At 39.5% G+C, this 19018-nt stretch overlaps 1 protein-coding gene across 3 annotated transcripts; it reads right to left on the bottom strand.

The window, feature by feature from the left end:
- Window positions 1–460: 460 nt before the first annotated feature.
- mindy3 (MINDY lysine 48 deubiquitinase 3) lies at window positions 461–18976 on the bottom strand. Of its 3 annotated transcripts, none has more exons than XM_067511386.1 (16): window positions 18597–18976; window positions 17791–18129; window positions 17339–17418; window positions 17098–17158; window positions 16800–17000; window positions 16542–16593; window positions 15761–15875; window positions 15466–15539; window positions 15209–15288; window positions 14895–14965; window positions 13847–13927; window positions 6899–6971; window positions 5044–5116; window positions 3185–3272; window positions 2222–2293; window positions 461–1398 (listed from the first exon to the last, which is right to left on the bottom strand). In XM_067511386.1, exons 2-16 carry the CDS (start codon window positions 17882–17884, stop codon window positions 1249–1251), a joined length of 1365 nt encoding a protein of 454 aa, XP_067367487.1. In that variant the 5' UTR covers window positions 17885–18129; window positions 18597–18976; the 3' UTR covers window positions 461–1248. The 3 variants fall into 3 exon arrangements, with proteins under 3 accessions (XP_067367487.1, XP_067367490.1, XP_067367489.1); XM_067511389.1 differs by having other exon boundaries at window positions 17339–17405; XM_067511388.1 differs by lacking the exon at window positions 18597–18976 and adding an exon at window positions 18243–18571.
- Between the last annotated feature and the right edge of the window lie 42 nt (window positions 18977–19018).

The raw sequence follows: 19018 nt of genomic DNA, 5'->3' as shown, positions 1-19018 counted from the left end.
CAATCATTATGTAAACACAAACTGATAGAACTACATACACATTTCACACACTGTCACCTTGTGGGCCTAATGAAAAAAAAGCAACAGGTACATCAGAGTTAAGAACTGTAGGTAACCGACTAAGTCAGGACTATGTACCTTGATAGTCAGAAGTGCTTTATGTTCTTTTGGTACATTTGATGAGCTAAGTGCATTTCAATTATTCTGCATAAGGATACATTATTTTTATTTACAAAGAAGTGTGTTACCTCCAGTGAGAATTACTGACTTATTTGTATCTGGGGACATAACACATACGTTACGTGTAAAAAAAAATAAATAAAATAAAAATAAAAGAGGATCCAGACAGGCTCAGCACATTCTGAATTTGAGACTGTCTGATATCAAGTGCAGGACATTGTAGATGTTACATACACAGAGAAAGTCTTCTATGATTTCTAAGCTAGTAAACCACACTGCATTTCAACAAAAAGGTGTTTATTCCAGAACCATTAAATGTGATAATAAATACATGAGCACTTGACCAACATTGTTGCGTGGTACTCATAGCAAGCACACACACAAAAGCACCTAAACCCGTTTCATCTTGGGGAAAACACTGAAGTAACCTCCTGTTTACATCTCCAGTTCTCTTACAGTGTTTCTGGGTTCGTCCCTTTACACTTTAAACACTTTTCAGTGGGTGTAAGTGCGTGTTCTCATGTGTGGAAGGCTTTGGTAGGTTTTCCCTCAAACAGTCCTATAGTTGGATTAACAGTAATGTTTCACAGTCAACTGGATGCACATTTGATGACAGACTGTAGTAAATGAACCAAACCAGTTCGCTCTCTAAATATTGTCTGTCTACTGCTAAGCCGTATTGGAGGTGTTGGCACAGAGCAGAGCTGTAAAAATAAACAAACAGTCATTCTTTTTTCCCCCCCAAATAATCACATCACAAACATCCTGTGTCTCAGATTACAAGCTATGGTGAACAGACAACAGCATGGGCTGTGAAGGTTCATTTACATTTTAGTGGAATGTGTGAGTGAGAATGCAAGTATGGATTGCAAGCATGTGAGTTGTATGTTAGAGTCACTCTTTGTTTGTGTGCATATGTGTTGTTCTCATTCTTCTGTGTTGTATTGATATCTCAGACTCAATCCCAACTTCCCGACAGCTGACCTGTCAAGGTTAGCAAGTTAACGTGTGTGTATGGTACATTAGTGGTCCATCCATGTCCACAGATACACTGAGATTGGGTCAGTGCTAGTTAAGTGATGGTGAGTGATTGGCGGACCACAACAGCTCAATGTAGGGCCACTTAGTTTGTAGGCAGCGCTTGACTGGGGTGTCGTCTGTCCGAACCATGGGGTCCTCAAAACCTAGCACCAAAGCTGTCCCTTCCACATACTCCACCTAAAAAAAATACACAGTTAACACAGAGTTAACCAAACACACAAATTTAAATGCTTTCTGCTAGCTTTGACAGACTTTAACTCTATCAATTTCTCTAGAGACAGATTCTTGCAAGGGGTCAGGGGTGAAATGCAAAACGGATGAAAACAACAAAACGACAGAGGCTCACTACAACATATAGACCAGCTGTAGGGGGTTGCTGTCAGCATGTCTGTTATAGCCATCTAGAGTTATGGAAATGGAATTGTCATCACAAACTTATAGGCACCTTGCTGCCATGTGCGTGTAGGGGTGCATTTTTGTGAGGGCACACATGTGGTGCCGTGTGTGTGTGTGTGTGTGTGTGTGTGTGTGTGTGTGTGTGTGTGTGTGTGTATGTGTGTATGTGTATATATATATATATATATTTTCTAGTAGCGGTATGAAGAAAAGCTATTTTACAGACTACACAGAGTGGACAAATTAAGAAAGTGATATTCCTGAGTACCCGGTTGGTAAGCCACCACCAGCTAATACACTGACCATCATCCGTCAAACTAAGCCTGCTCTATAGACCTAAATTTGACTATTCATCACACCAGGCTGCTGACAGTGGCCTCCATGTTGAACTGACTTAGAGAAATAGTAAGCTAAGCCAGGGTTTTTGGATGGATGGACAGGCTATTAGGCTCGCAATAGCTACTGTTTATTATGGAGTGGACGGCTGCCTCCCACTGTGTGTGTGTGTGTAAGTGTGTGAATGATGACAGGAAAAGGAGAGAAGCAAGCATGTGAAAAGGAACTACTTCCATTATTTGCTATGAAAAACCTGAATGTGTCTTACCCTCTCGTTGTGGTTTGACTGTTTGAGGCCATTGTAGTGGTAGATGGGAAATGAGTCAGGGATTCCTGAATCCTGAAATACATGCAGGAAACAGAGAGAAAAACATGCTACAGTATGTTTTTAGAGTCTCTGGGCAAACCGTTCTCACTGAGGTAAAGGTATACACTCACAGAACATTTTTCATTTTTGACAAATAGTCAAACCAACACATATATGCCTGCAACCAAAGCTTAATGTTGTATCCTGTGTGTCAAATTTAAATGTGGATGTGTATTTGTCTGTTGGGGCAAGGCTCAGCTCCAATTTCCACAAAACAGCCAAGACTACAAATGTCTTAACAATGACACTGAGCCAAACTCTTACCATGACTTTGGCTTGAAGGTGCAGAATGCTAATAAGATGTGTTGTGTAAGACAATGTCCAGCTTCTCGTGTTTATATGCCTATATATGAAACCCTAACCCTTAGCCCAATCCCACGTGTGTCTGAGTGTGTGTGTGTCCAGTTGGCTAATGGTTGTATAATTTCTTTGCGGCTCAGGGCCATTCCTCCAGCTAGTCCCTTAAGCCCTGATCACTTTAACACAGTTCCCCTCTATCTCTCCTTCTCAGTGTTCCTCACTCACTCTACCTCGTAATAGCTTCTCACCGCTTTTTGTAAGCATTACTGCAAGTAACGCCATATGATGGTTAACACAGACACACACACACACACACACACTTAAGACTTCACACGAGACACCACAGGAATGTTTTTGATATAAAAACATTTGATTTGCTAAAACAGCACTTCACACATGCTTGAAATTTGACATTAGAGTCACCTATATAACTGTGTATTTACTGACTCTTTATCCATGTGCTATAACGCTAATATTAATTAGACAACTGGTAAAAGGTGTCTGTCAGACAGCTTACATATCTTCGAAGTGGAAATTCACCTCTGCACAAAGATAAGCACATACCTGATCAGGGAAGAACTCCAATAGGAATGGCCCCAGAAGAATTATGCCCAAACTCTCTGGATCCAGCTTACCTTTCACCAGACTGACACTGGAAAGATACAGAAGGTAGAGTGATAGAAAGGAAAGGAAGTAAATAAAAATGGAGAGTAAAACGGATGCTGAACTCCACGGAGAGAACAGACAGAAAGAACATGCACATAGAAAAGAAGGGACACAAAACACTTTTTTTTGGTATAAAAACTCAAATTTACATTCACCCTATTACTTAGCGTGAACTTAATACGAAGTGTGATACATGTTTTGGTGAGTGTGTTAATGTTTTCATAAATACCACAGTGCAACTAAATATACCTTTTTCCAGACATTCCTACGTGATAGATCAGTGTTATTATTATTCCTCTGTGATTAAAAAAATTCTGGTCAGATTTCCCTATTAAGGCAGTGAAGAGAGAAGCAAGCATTGTGCCCAGACACAGAGCAAAGGCAATAATTGTGTCCTCTCATTTCATTTTATTTTATTTTTTTTTTTTAGACGAAGCAAGTTGTACATGAAGCAAGATGCCATACAGAGCAGAGACGTGCTGCTCCCTAGGGTGTGAAAAAATTAGAGCAACAGAACAGAGACTAATAAAATATATCACTATTGTTAACAGGTTGTTGTTTAGCTAGAGTGCTATCTTTCAGTTGTGTAGGCATTGTCTTGTTCAATAATTGCATGCATGCAAATGATGATTAGTTGGCTCTGCATTGAGGAAAGAGCAATATACACATTTGGTAAAAACATCCCTCAGTGATTCTGGATTGACAGAAAATGGAAGAGAGCCTGTGGACATAGTTCTCACATTCAAGTTGATTTACATGGTAAAGACACTAGTTGGTACTCTTGTCACACTGAAATAAAATAATACTTAAACATGCTTAGTTCTCTTAATTGGCTGTTAATGGCAAATTACAGACAATTGTATATGGACAACTGACTAGTTCAATAGAACTTTGAAAATGGAAGAAAACTATTCCTACTTTAATTTTAGTAGATTTAAACATATTACTTTGATTTATCAATGTTTATTCTTACACAATGAACAAAACCTCCTGTTTAAGATGCTGACAATAATTCTGCCACAAACACTACCTACAAAATGCTAAGGAGCCTGTAATTAGTTAAAGCTGTGTCCAGAATTTTGCTGGGAACATTCAAGGTCCATAAAGTTGGTTTCCCACAAATGGTAGCCGGTGACTTTTATAGGTCCTAGGATTTGAGAAATACTATGTTTTGGGCAATTTCAAAAACAAGCCCACTAATCTTTGATGAGTTATGAAAGTCTTATATTTTGTACTTCTAGATACTCCTACTAAACATTTTTCTCAAGCACTAAAAATGCTACTTTTTTCACATGAAGGAATCTCTGCAATAACACTGTCATTGGGTGGTAAGGAGCAATGGGAGTCTCCCCCATTACGTTGTGATGTATCGGCCATCTGGGGACCTGCAGAGCAGATCAGTGGTCCAGTGACTTGGCCAGGCCCATGGCTGCAACGTTAAGGCTTACTGTTCCTCAGATGAGAAACGTGCTTCTGTTTGAAGCGGCACTTTAAAGCGTTTCCTCCCTCTCTCAGTCTTTCTTCCTGCCGTTAATGATCTCCCTTTAAGCCACTGTTTCAGACTTTTCTTTTTCCTAGACTTTTATAGTGGGCTCTCTCTGGTCTTACTTTACCGTAGCCTGGTAGTGAAACATGAGCACAGGGCAGCTGACCTGGCCTGGCAATGACTTAGACGTTAGAACTTTAGAAGCCCTACAGGTGTCTCTCTCTCACACACACAGACACACACACACAGCCTTGAACATTCAAACACTTACTACTCAGGCTCTGAGACAAGGTCAAGCGCTTTCATCACATCTTCCAGCAGAGACTCTGGGATGAAGCCATTATCTGGAGAGAGAGAACAAGGGACACAAAGACAAGGTGATGCACTGGTTGACTCAGGACAGACCATAAAATACAGGCCTCAGTTGTACCAGGGGAAGCTTATACACATATGGCATACACACATCACAGGCTCAGGGGAATTAACTCATCTGACACACACACACACACCTTGTCCTTTCTCTCTGACCTACATTCCACAGCCACTATGATTGCTTTACCTGAGTGGAGAACCTTTAAACACTAACATGTGTTTTTGCCCAAAAGAGCATTTGTGTGTCCAGACACTTTGCAGGCTGTGGTTAATTTTAAACATCAGCATACGGAACTGTGCAGCCTGTTGTTTAGATACATAAATAAACCCCAAGTGTGTTTTGAAGAAGATGAACTGACAATCTGCTTGTCTTCTCCCAGCAAACTCAATCTAGCCATTTCAATGCCAGATGTTCTATTTTCGTGACAATTGACAGTTTGACAGTGAGAAAAGAGGGGATGCCCACACCACACAGGAACAATGACAAACACCAAATATTAAAGTACATGCTGAGGCAGTGGGTTCCTGTTTGTGTACATCTGGTGAGTCACAGCATTGGATGTAAATGCTTCTGGCGCCTTTTCTCCACAAACAAGGATTTATGCTGACTCTACATATGACATAGACAAATTTATGGGGCTTTTAAACAGCACACAACTGTGCTGCTGGGTATGCCATGTGTAAGTGTGTATACACTACAGTGTATGAATATGTGTGTGTCAAGTGCAGTGCTTGTACATGCAAATTTGTATTCAGAGCAACAGGCAGACAGGTGAAGAAGAAGGGGGAAAAAGATGACAAATAGTTATGTTGACACAGAGCAGCCTGTTCTCACCGTAACATCACGTCTCACACTATAAAACATGATCTCTACAAATCACATGTTCCTACAAGCCACATAGTGAATAATGATGTTTATGGCAACAGAGAACAGTGCAGTTCACAATGAAAACACTTCAATAAGAAGGTATGCGTTACAACTTTTGATTTAATTTGGTCCTCGGCCAAATGCTCTTGCGACATAGACAGCTCTAAATGTTGGATGTTAACATGTCTTGTGTGTGACCCCCTACATCTCTGCATCACCTCCTCCTCTCTCATGTCTCCACAGCATAAGAGAAACAATACACAACAGATGTTAAGACTAAATGTTTAATTTCCACGTGCTTTCTTGTCTCTAAGTGCTTATGAATGTGCAAACATCCAACACTGTAATCCTGCGGATACACAAATGAACTCTGCATTTCTCCTGACATAACTAACCGTCTTTGCTTAATCTTTTTGTTGTCATTGTGTACTACATTGTGTACAATGGTTCCCCTCAGCTTTTACCCCTTTATCCTCGAAGTGACAAGAAAGGAGGTTAAGGAAAAGGGATTAGAGAGGGAAGGAGCAGGATGGTTGACTCAGCTGTTGGAGGAGCTGATCTCACCAACCCAAACAACAACAGTGGAGATGAGAGGAAAGAAACAGATACTCATTCTTCCTCTAGAAAAAATAATAGAAACAAGACAAAAGAGGTGAGGGTGCAGTAGATCTGCTCAAGGAAGAAGGGACCTAAAGCCAAGATATTGCTTCTGTGTGTATGTGTAGCTGTGTTAGAGAAAAACTTTTAATTAATTAAAGTAGTTCTCAATGTCAGTATTTTTATATAGCTAGTCTACTAATGAACAAAGTTCTACATACAACAAATGTGCACAGGGTGAAGGGCAGGAGATATGAATCATGTGTAATATACTGTATACAAACATTACCTTCAGGGTCAAATGACTGGAAGACTCTCCTTGCCTGTTCTGATGGAGACTCCGGGCCTACCAGGGACATCTCCTATAGACCGAGCAAGCAGAAACAGAAAAATAGGAAGAAGCAAAAGACGCATAGAAGAAGAGAGAGAGAAGCATAAAAGGTGAGTGACTGTGCGTGACCATCAGTTTGACCCTAAAGTGACCAAAAAGAAATATGTGTAGGCTAAGTCAGAGAGACAGGAAGGGTCGCAGATGGGGGGAAAACAGTGAAGGAGATATAAATTCAGGTCATACTACTGTATGTTTGTTTGTAGTGTAATCAGTGCAGAAACTCTAGAACAGCTGAGTGTGAAGTGATCAGACCTACTCACAACTAACAGTTTGTGATTATTTCTGTCATGGCTTTAGCAGGACTAATTTACAATAAACAGTCATGACATGCAGCTAACATACAGTACCACGCAATGCAGCATTGGGTAATGCCCTGCTAATGTACATCATGCATGCCTGCGTCTAATCACCAGAGAACATTGGGTCATTAACTGATCTACTGATAAAGTTAGAGGGCCTGTTTACACTCCAAACACACAATCAGAGAAATCAAATCTTATATATACAGATGTGCTTTATAAAAAGCTCTACAATGTTTGTTTGTTAATTAATGTTAGAGAGAACAGTGTTGGTAGGTTGCGCAGAAATGAGGGAGGGTCTGCACACATCCTTGCTTTCTCTACAGGGCTTAGCAAGCATCATAGTCGCTGTGAAACGCAATTAAAATGACCTCTGCTCACATTTTACAACTGTGAGAACTGAGGCAGTCTGCATTTAACAAATTTTGCATGCTGAAATGGCAGTAAGCAGGTTTTGAGGTTCTTTCTCAAGTCATTTTATTTCATTTTTCACAAAAAGAGATCCCTCTCTTATGTGCATGCATCTTAGTGCTAAAAGAGGGATGACTTCAATAAAAGGACCTGTCAATGTGTTAAAACAACAACTAAACAAAAGCTCTTGGAGAGAGTTTTAGCAGCAGTGACCCAAGAAGGAGAAGGATGTAACAACAGGGTTATTGTCCATGTTTTGAGTGTGGCCACTGAGAACAAAGGTTATCACTTTTGCCTTTGGAGGATATGCTTAGAACAATCAAGTCAGTGTCCGTTTAAAGCAAATAGTCCAAAACCAGAGATTCTTAACAGATCTCATGGGATTATATTTTAAACATTGTTTACCTTACTTAAATATACTGTATATTTAAATTGCTTTAAAGTTTCTTATAAATACTGAGTATTAGCATGAGTGTCACTTTTAGGAAAATCTCTCAAATTAGAGTGCAAGTCAAAGAAAAGAAAAAACAACAGAGATATATTTTTTCCAAGAGGGGATGCAATAAGGTACTCTTTAAAAAGACGATGTTTCAGTCCTGGCTGTCGCACACAGACACACATTCGTGTTGTAGGCAAGAGTCAGAGGGTTTTCACTGAGGGAGTGCATTTATGACAACGAAGTGCTGGACAAACATACAATGTTTTTGGAGAGCAAATGAACCCTGCTCATCTCCTTTAGCTTGCCTTTATTAAAGCTTGAGCCTCAGATCTATGCAGGCTGCTTGGGTTTCATGGTCTACTTATTACTGTACTCAGTGAGAGAGGGGTTCAGGGGGACACATCAAGAAAAGATGACTCCCAGCTGCTGGCACTTTAGATGCAAAGAAAAACTCACAGATCAACGAACACACGCTCACACTCTGTTCTGTCATATAGTTTATACTGTAGCAGGGTCCTGATGTGTTAACATTACAGTCTCCATGAATCTGACAGTAGATTTGTCATTAGTTAAATATGTCTGTGTTTCACTTATAGAGGTGGACAAGGGTCAATTTGCCATTCCCAGAGGATTAAAGCGCTGAAAAAGTTCTTTAGTGCTTGACTGCTGTGCCTGAAGACAAATGAACTACATGTAGGATTAAACGTGTGTTGAAACATGAGCTTTTTTCCAGCAACTTTTTCCTTATATTTGAAAAGAGATAATCTCTGTTCCTGAAGTAATAAGAAAAGTAACTGAACTTATACAATTGCAGTTTGTCCAATGGGCCTTGTGAAGTAAAGCTTATTTAAAATACATTATGATTTATATTTTCCAGTGAACAAAAGTGGAAAGATTTGGTGAACATCACCTGGAAACACGAGTAAATAAAACTATGGCTAGTCTATGCACATTACAATGAAGTTACTGAGCATATAGAATAGAACAGAAAAGGAAATGACCCACATTAGCATAAAATCATGCACACAGATGCATAATGTGCGTGTGAGAGAGATGACAGGTTTGCCTGACTGTCTTTGATCTGTTTTATTAGTGGCCTGAGGAAGATATCACGAAGTTGAAAAACATGTCATGGAGTGAACACACTCCACAGGGAAGGCGCATTTGTGTCTGATTTGTTCCACTTAAACCCAAGTCTTACTAGGTGTGTACGTGTCCCTCTAAAACAGAATATGTGCAATAATTAGACACTGGAGTAAAGAATTCTATTATTTTTAAGTGCACATTCAGACTCATGCAGAAATGAAGTACAATGACACACACACACACACACTACTGCACTGCACCCTTTGTAAGTGTGCCTTATGAAATCAGGGAGCACATTCCAATCCCCACAGCCTGACTTTTCTGAACAAACCCATGACCTCCTTAAGTCAGAAACAACAAGCTACCCTACATAGGAACAAAGCAAGAACAACACACTTGCACACCACCCTGAGGACTTAAATATACAATGTAATGCAGAACATTTGCTCTGAAAACTAGAATGTATTCATTAAAATCATGACTAAACGGGTTTTGGTGTGTGTGTACACATCTGCCTTCTCAGTAAAGACAGGACAATATATACTGTATATTCAACTGTTGCAAAATGCTGTGCATAATATATAATATATATAGTTATCTCTTTCTCTCTCACACACAGAGTTTTGTTTTTCTTATAGGCAACATACAGTGCATCACACCCTACATAACTGGTATCCATGTAATGTCTTTATTTGCATTATATTGGGGGCCAATGTCTAAACCTCAAGCTTTTTGTCCTGCACTTCAGTTGCCCTCTCTTGAATAAACAGCTTTTTAGTTTAGCATGTAATCCTCTAAGCCTTGTTGTCTCTCAGTCTCTCTTTAGCCCAATTTTATCCCTCTTTACATACCATTTCCTGTGCATAGAAGGTACTCCAGTTTTGGAGTACACCCGACAACCCTTGACCTTTTTTCCAATTCCACTTTTCCCTTTTATCCTTTATCTCCACAGACAGGTAGCTACTTCAGGAAAGACAGGTAGGCATAGTGCTTTACTAGAGTTACTCTCTCTTTCTCTCTGGTCCACCCAAAGAGCTATTGTGTGTGCTGAGAGGCTCTGAGTGGCCATACAAAGTCTAAAGGGATCGTTTTCAAGACAACAAAGCAGAGGTCTCAAACAGTGTCTCCTGCCTTGTTCCTACTAGGCTGCAACAGCCTCACTACATGACAGGCTGAGTAGGAAGCTGAAGGGGGACTTTGTATGTGAGGGCTTGTTATGCAGAGTATATGTTTTGTTCACCTTAACAAACCTTCATGTGTGATTAAGAGCACTGAATACAAACATGCATCGTATGCAATGTAAGGAGGGTGTGCAATATTATCTGCATGTTGTATGAATGTGTTTCAGGTGTGACAGATAGGACAAAATAGTGATTTATGAAGGTTTCTTGGATGAGAAAGACTGTCTCACCAGAAAAGTGAGGAGACACTAGAGGATAGCTATATAACGTAATGATGGGTCCTATAACAGAGGACAACACACAGGGGAAAAGAATGAATATTGCAGCACACACACACTGAAACAGAGTCTTCCATTCTACTACAATGGCCTTTGGTCTGACCTGTCACAGATTATTAATGACTGCTAATGAACACCGCTTTGTTATTTTGTGTTTGTGTGTGGCCCGCACCCTGTGATCATACAGAACAGAAAGCACAAAATTCTTAGTTTTTATTATATTCTTTTCCTGTTTATACTTATACACAATCTGTCTAATATTCTAAACTGGAGTTTTTCATATTAGCTCTTAACTAGCCCTTCAGTGTTCGCAGAAAGTAGCTAGGGTTTCAAAGGACACAGAGCCCCAAAGTGGTCTTTCTCCTTTCTAGTAAATCATTACCCCAGAACACGACTACTGTATACACATAGACACAAAAACAGACATGCAACTCCCTGGAGAAGCTAAGATACAGCCCGTGAACCTCATTACTCAGCCGGAGGAGAATAAAAAGTGACGAGAAATGTCACTAGAGGATCACCCCACCACAACCCCTTTCCTGAGTGGCCACTGTACTAAGCACATCCTTCCTTTCTACTTCCCCTTCATCCTCTTCCGTCTCATGAGAACCCAAGATTCTGGAGAGGCTGGCTGATGTGCACTAGGGAATCCATTTCTTGGGCAACAGACCTACTGTACACTGGAGTGGACAGCTACTTCAAAAACCAGGGAAAAAGGAAGGAAGGAATAATCCAACATATTGCACGATATGTCCCATCTATCACCCATGACTCCTCTCCTTTAATATCTCTGTCTGTCTTTCTTCCTTTCTCTTCTTCGTCTGGAGTCTTACAATCTCTTTTTCAAAAACAGATCCCATTACATGACATTATATACACTTAGGCTCCTATTCGCATAAACACGCATGCATGCACACGCACACACACACACAATTACAACAGAGGACAGAGAGAAGAGGGTGTTGAGGGTAGGGATCAGAGATGGCGGAATAGCCTTTGTGTAGGAAGATTAGATAAAAACACTAATGGTATTAAGCTGATGGCCTGAAAGCCACAGTCACATACGGACAGGGACATGGGGGAATACACACCTGTCCCTAGTGGCAGACAGAAGGAGCCGCTGACACATCAGAGACAGAGATCAGGTTTTCTGCTTTTGTGGGGATGACTCTATATTGGAGCTAAAAGCTACATAACCAGGTAGAATGTATTTTTGTATCACAAAGCCTGGGAAATTTCTGTGTGGTTCAAACTAGATTTGCTTTCAACAGGGTCAGGGTCACACTGAGTGAGGTCCCCCAGCACAGTGTCCCTGCTGCAGGTCTTCAACTTTTACTTTAGCTTAGGCTTAAAATTGTGGAGCCAGCATAGTGTATTATCAGCTGTGTACATCAGAATATATGTGTAGGTGTTCAACTGTGTTCTCAGGACAAATGGAACCAGATGGGAAGTTTGAAATCACATTCCCTATAGGAAGCCATCCACCTGAAAAGACACACACACACACACACACACACACACACACACACACAAATTCTAATCAGGATTGGGTTCCCTATGGTCTGGAATGTGTAATAATCAGACTGTATGTGTGTGTTTTATGTATATATGTGAACATGTCACTAGTCCTAGGGGAGTTGTAGCAATTGGTAAGTCATCAGTGCTTGCATGATGACTTTGGGTCATCTCAACATATGATCCACTCGCCTTGCAGGCTTCAGCTTAATGCATGTAACTGAGCTTTTAATCAATGGTATATTAAGGGTGTGCCATTATGATGGAGATGATTATCTGTGATTTTTAAGCCTCTATGATGCTATGTTCACAATAGCAGGGAGAATTGATTTGCTACAACCAGACCTGTCAGCTTTAACACAAAGGCTATGTATTACAATACTTTTTCACTGATAGAAATGATAAACATACTTATTGGTGTGTAAGTGCACACACACTTATGGAGACATCCATGCTAACTCAGTCATCTGATAGTTTATACTGAGATTCAAACTAATTCATACTGCTGTTTAGTAAACAGCACAACAATCTCAGTTAGGGAGAGAATTCTATAGGTTGTGGCATAGTTCTGTGTAATTGTGTAATGTGAGTTACTGCTGCAGGATCCCTTGGTCTTTTTCCAGGAATTTTATCATGGTTTTGACTACATGGAGCTGGTTTAGATTTGATTTTTATATATACATTTCACATAAATTAATTTCACCCAGAACACTACCTACTCTGATGTACTGTGTGATGGACAGTGCAAGAGTGGAATCTACAGCACACATTACCACAGATTTGACAAGCACAAGTCTAGCATATGACTTAAGCCTAAGTATGGCTGGGATGTTTTTGCTTGGTGTTAATGAGATGATAACAATAAAAGCAAAATCCGAACTACTAAAAAACTATTTTTTGTCGATTTGGTTATATACTAAAGCAGAGAAATTTACCTTAACATTTTTTTTATTTTTTTTTACAGTTTTTAGATTACCATTATCTCTTAACATCGTCTTTTTAAAAGTGATTCAAATTTCAGTTTGTGTTGTTAAGTTATTAACATTCGAGATGCAGTGCCAATTCCGACACAAACTCGTTATAGGAACTGTTTGTAATTTATTTCTTAGTGTTTGTTTTCTAAAGAACAAATGGCAGAAAAATGTGCGATTCATTTTGCTAGAATTAACCTGACAGTAAAAGTAAACAGTAGTAAACTATTAATAAAGGATCTCTTTGGAGTTCAAATTCAGTCAGTGGCATACACTATGACCTACTGTACACTTTGTTTAACCAATCACAGATGTTTGAGAATCTAAAATTATGTGGTCCTTTTTTGTGTGAGAAAAGATACGTTAAAGATGACTGAGTTTTTAAAGAATCTGAGCTTTTATTTTTTTATGCTTGAAAAAAAGCCTAGAAACAGCAATAGCCATATATGACCATCTCCTGTGCTGCATTTTTCCTCCCTTTCTTTCTCTGCCTTCTCTTTTTTTCCCCCACATTGAAGTATGACCTGCACTATATCAAATGTGTTTAGCACATTCCATATTTTGGTTTGTCTAACCTGTTGGGAGAACTGGCTTATATTACCCACCCTTTGTCTGTGTGTGTGAAATATGTGTTTGTTCGCTTAAGGACGAGGATATTCAACTTGCCTTGGTAAAAAACACAGAGAGGTGAGTTTCACTGCCAAGGATCCAAATAGGGAACTTCGGAGACTTGAGGAATGCCCCAACCTGAAACATGTGCAGATGCGCACACGCACACGCACACACACACACACACAAAAATAAAATGATGAGTGTCTGTCTTTAGTAATTTAGATCATAAATCAGAATGCTTACATTGGAATTTTTGTCTCTTTCCAACATACAGGTATAACATATCGGAGTATATAAACCTTATGTTTTAGTATTGTAGAGTAATACTATAAGGTAGTTAACATTATCAATATTCAACTCACTTTAACTTGGATCTTCTCGTATTAGTCACTTGCTATTCTGAACAGCTGCGTCATATCCAGATCCTTTCTTTTCATTTACCAGAATAATAAACCAAATAGTGTAAGATTATACGCAGTGTAGACAGCATACTTCTCCTTATTTGAAAAGACCTGGTCTTTTAAATCACTTTTAACAGCTGTCTAGTTACTTTGGCAACCATCTACAGCACTTTCTATTAACATATTAAAGCTTATAACCTACTTTGCCTTTCAGAGTTTATGCCTTAGCTCCATCTTTTCTGGGCTTGCTTATGTTGGCAATAAAAAATAAATAACAGATATTCCTGTTTTTCAAGATGACTACAACGTGTCATATCACAAGCATTTTTAACTGTCTCTTGTAATATATTTTTGGTAAATTTGTTTTTCAGCAGATGTGCTAGAAAATAAAGGTGCATTGGAAGAAAATAGCCAGTTTAGAGATAGTCTGCTGGAACTGCTCCTTCCGAACACATATTTTCACATGGAAGCTCTCACTGTAGATTGTGCATCACATATTGGAAATGTTTCAAATCTTGAAGTTACAAGAGAGCATGTGTGTGTTTGTTTTTCTAGCACTTTCTTAGCTCATTTGGTTATCTCAATTTATAGTCCACATCAAAAAAGGAAAATCCAAACATTGTTTACAGTCTTTAACATAGTTCAATGGTGAACAAGTACATTTTTTGCATTATGTTCACAGAGCCCGTATATGTCTGTACCTTACAGTAGCGCAGTGATTCCATGAGTGTGAGGAAGCCAACCGATGCCTGTTTATGAATACCATGTAGTTCTACAAGACAGAGACAAAATGAGCAACAACATACGAATTTGTTAAAATATTTCAAACTGGTATTAATTTGTGCATTATGGGTAATGTCATGGAATGTAAGATTTATTGCCTTGGGATAAATATAGTTATAACTCTGGGGCCAGAACATTGAGTTCTGTGAAAATATCTGAGTGTGAACATGGTGTGTGTTTTGTGTAAATGTGGCATATTTGTGTGTATGCAGTAACTTCATGGAAGTCTTACTCATGCCAGAACACTCCCTGTCGCCATCCCAGACATTAGATACAGCGTGACCAGTTACAAGGAGGTTAACCAGGCTCTGACTACAAAAGTTAAATAAGAAAAAACATATCAAGACTGTAAAGGAATAGCAGAGACTATGTAGAGAATAAAGCATCCTTTTAGCATTTACTACACAAAAAAGGACATTGCAATAATGGATAAATTCTTGTGACAATGTAATTGTAGTAGGCAATAAGGGAAGAGAGGTGCTTTTATACCTGCCGTGGCCATGCACAGGATCTATGAGAGGCTCCAACGTATCCTGAATTTCATTTCGTATGTTCTCTATGCCCTGAACAGAGAGGACCAGAAGGGACAAATCTGTAGTTAATTATTGTGTCTGAGCTTGAAATATGACTCACATTGGTAAAACATGATGATTAAAAAGATTAAATCCACAATATAAAAGGAATTATCCTTTCATTCAAATTATGGGTAATTCAAATGTGGTTAACTGCTTCTGACACTTTCTATACAGTATCTAATATATCTATGGCTATTTATTTACTTCACCTTGGTAAGGATGACTGAGTAGAGGAAAAGCAAGACTCCACAGCACCCCCTCCAGGTGTGATACAGAGACAGCACCTCTTCTCTGAGATCAGACACTGACATTACAGTCCGCTTTCTGCAGGAAGGGGGAAAATCTACAGATGATTTAAGAACCACTAATTGTATTAGTTATGTAAAGACGGTAAAGCCAATTTTCACAACTGGACACAAACCTGCACATAATATAATAAAGACAAACCAGTTCTTGCTTGTTGCAGTGACCTTGCTCTTTAGAATGCTTGCTAGTGTAGTGTAGCCTGTGTTAGTTAGAATGCAGTTCTTCCCTTTGAGTCAGCACAGCTTTTTGCTGACTGTGGTCTCAGCTGCCTGTGTGCTACTTGATGAATTTTCAATATTCCTCTGGCAACCACAGCCTAGCATTCATTTAGTTTGTACATGTGTGACAGACATTATGTGTGTGAGAAGGGTAGCAAGAGGTATTTCTTTTTATTATACAATCAGTTAAAGTGCCGAGTTAGCAACTTGTGAGCAGAGTGAAATAGCTGATGTGATGATGCTAGGTCTAAAATCTAAGTCTAACGGACAACGTAAATCAAACAGCGACTGGGACTCCCCATGTTCTCTATTCTGATGACGTCAAACCAGACCTTGTTAGGCTCTAATCTTACCAGAAATATAACAATTAAAAAATAAAATAAAATAAATCTATTTTATGGAAAGACAGTAATGGGCATAAATGTGCTAGGTGATACTTGTGTTAAGAGTATTCGGTGTCACTTACTGGAGAACACTGTGAAATCGCTCAAAGCCAAGGTCTTCAGCAGCCAAAGCAGCTAGACGCACAGAAAAACACAAACACTGCAGGATCAGACCATGACAAAGCTAAACTTCACATTGTTAATTTTAAAGTTAGCAAAAGTGATTATTGTGTGATTTATACTACCAACAAGGCACAGGTGAGTAAGTCAGAACTCATATGTTTGTGCACTGTTATTATGTATTTGTAAATCATGCAAAGGCTGATAGACAAAGTACTCACTTGGTTGCTGCTCCTGTTCTGGCTGGCTGCTCTCTGGCTCTGGTGTGTCCTGTGTTTGTGACTGTGTATTTGTATGTGTGCCAGTGTGTGGACCCTGTCCTTTTGCCCAGGTCACCAGGCAGAAGCCTATGGAGGGGCCAGGGCAGGCAGACTCCAGAATTTCACTAAGCGTGCAACACAGGGCTCTCTTCCGGTCCTCCTCTAGCAGACACAAACATAGGACACATATGTTTTATTGAGTAATAAGAAAAAATGACAAAAAACATTTATTTTTTTGACATTTCTGTCGACAATGTACCTGACGCCCGTCTCCAGTCAGAACTTTCTCTGTTAAAGAGAATGTTCTTCAAAAGGAATGCCTTTGAAGAAACACAAACATAGTCTATGAATCTGCACTAAAATTTTCCATAGAAAATACAGTTGCAATGCAATATGCTGCCCTTGTTAAGTAGTAATTTTTAATATATGACATGTAAATTATTAGTGCAATTAAAATGAGCCTGGGGACAATATTATCAGAATTCTGAATTAGGCAATACCTGGACAGGTGCAATAACAGCACATGGCCCTCCTTCAAGCTGCTCCAGTGCTGTGTGCTCATTCTCACTAAAAACAAATCCTTTGATGATGAAAAAAATATCACACATCAACAAAGAGAGACATTATTTTTCACAGAAATAAAAGGCAATTTATAGACCTGCTCACCTGCACAGTTAAAAGGTACAAGGTGTTGGTGCAATTGGTTGTATTTAAAGCTACAATGATTTGTTGAAGCAGGGCTAAAAACTAAAAGTAGGTGTACCAATGATTATGAGCAGTATTCACACGAACCACAGAGGGGTATTTTAGTGCGAATCTGAGCTTTTCTCCTGTACCTTTTGTATTAGAATTAAAACCTGCATGCCCTTGGCATCCTTATTTTAAGTAAAATACGATTTATTTCATAATATGCATGACAATGTTAACAGAAGAACAAAATTAAGCGTCATACCTTGGGTCCATCTACGGAAAATGGAGGTGGACACCCCTCCACTAGGAGGTCTCCCCCAAACCAAATCCACAACCTCTTTATTTAACTCCGACATAACAACGTTCGCAAATGGAAACGTTAGGTCCAGCCGCACGCTCTCTATAGTCCAACAGCAAGGTGCAGACAACAGATGTCTGTCGAGGCCAAATTGCCAGTTCTTCCAATTGATAGTCCACTTTTATAGGCAGGTCGAGCCTGTGACATTGGCCACAAGCTGCCTGTAAAGCTTACCCCCAGTCTACCTCTAATGGCTAGCAGCAAACTGGCAGGTAGGGCGGACATCAACGTAGCCACAGCAACCTGCAAAGTAACAAGACAGAAAATATACCTTTAGTCTGCTTTGTAACAGCGAGCATAAATTGTTCGCACAAATAGTCACGCGATGTAAGACTAGCGTTAACGTGATTTTTTACCCCACATCAATGTAACACCGACGTTAGCTCACAAGCTAACGTTAGGTTAACAGTTGCGGTACGTCATATCACGTAAATTGATTCAAACGGAAGGTTGGCCCTAGTGCTGGTCGCAGAGTAACGGGTAGCCGTTTCTGTGGCACCGTTAATACCACACATTGTTGTGAAATTGCTGTGTCAGTGATAGGTTTAGGAGCTAATTTGCCCTGTTGATATAAGCGGTTAGCATTAGCATTACTACTAGCAGCTAATCCTTTACTGGTTTGTCATTCAATTACTCTTCAGCGATGCCTAGACTTATTGTATGAACTCATAACTTTTGTGAACGGATAAATACCGTTTAAATAAAATTACCTCAATACAACGTCGGTTAACAGAATTCCGTACTGATATATTCTTGTTTGATTTTGGTAGCAATTTCACTATCAGCAGCGCTCTGTCATTCGTTTATTCACAACAAATTGTATAAAAGAAAAAACTGCGCGTGGATTTGACGTGACTTCCCATAGGTTGAAATCCAGAAACTGCCAGATGCGTCTAGGGGTGCAGCTTCAGTGGGTTACGGCAGTGGTCCACAGATGTGTCAGTGTTTTGGAGTCCCGCCCACAAATGGAATTGAATTCGTCTATGGCCCGCCTTAAGTGGAGACCCAGTAAATAAAAAAACAAACCAAATCCAAAAAAACAACAATAGCCATAAATAATTTAATTTTACTTGGAAGTTGAACTAGACGTATCACATAGAAAGTCTACCATATTTCGGACAGTTTGCCATTC

This window comes from Channa argus, chromosome 7 (assembly GCF_033026475.1).
Source record: "Channa argus isolate prfri chromosome 7, Channa argus male v1.0, whole genome shotgun sequence".
Taxonomy (NCBI): domain Eukaryota; kingdom Metazoa; phylum Chordata; class Actinopteri; order Anabantiformes; family Channidae; genus Channa; species Channa argus.
The sequence above is the reverse complement of the archived record's forward strand: the minus strand, read 5'-3'. Positions and strand labels throughout refer to the sequence as shown.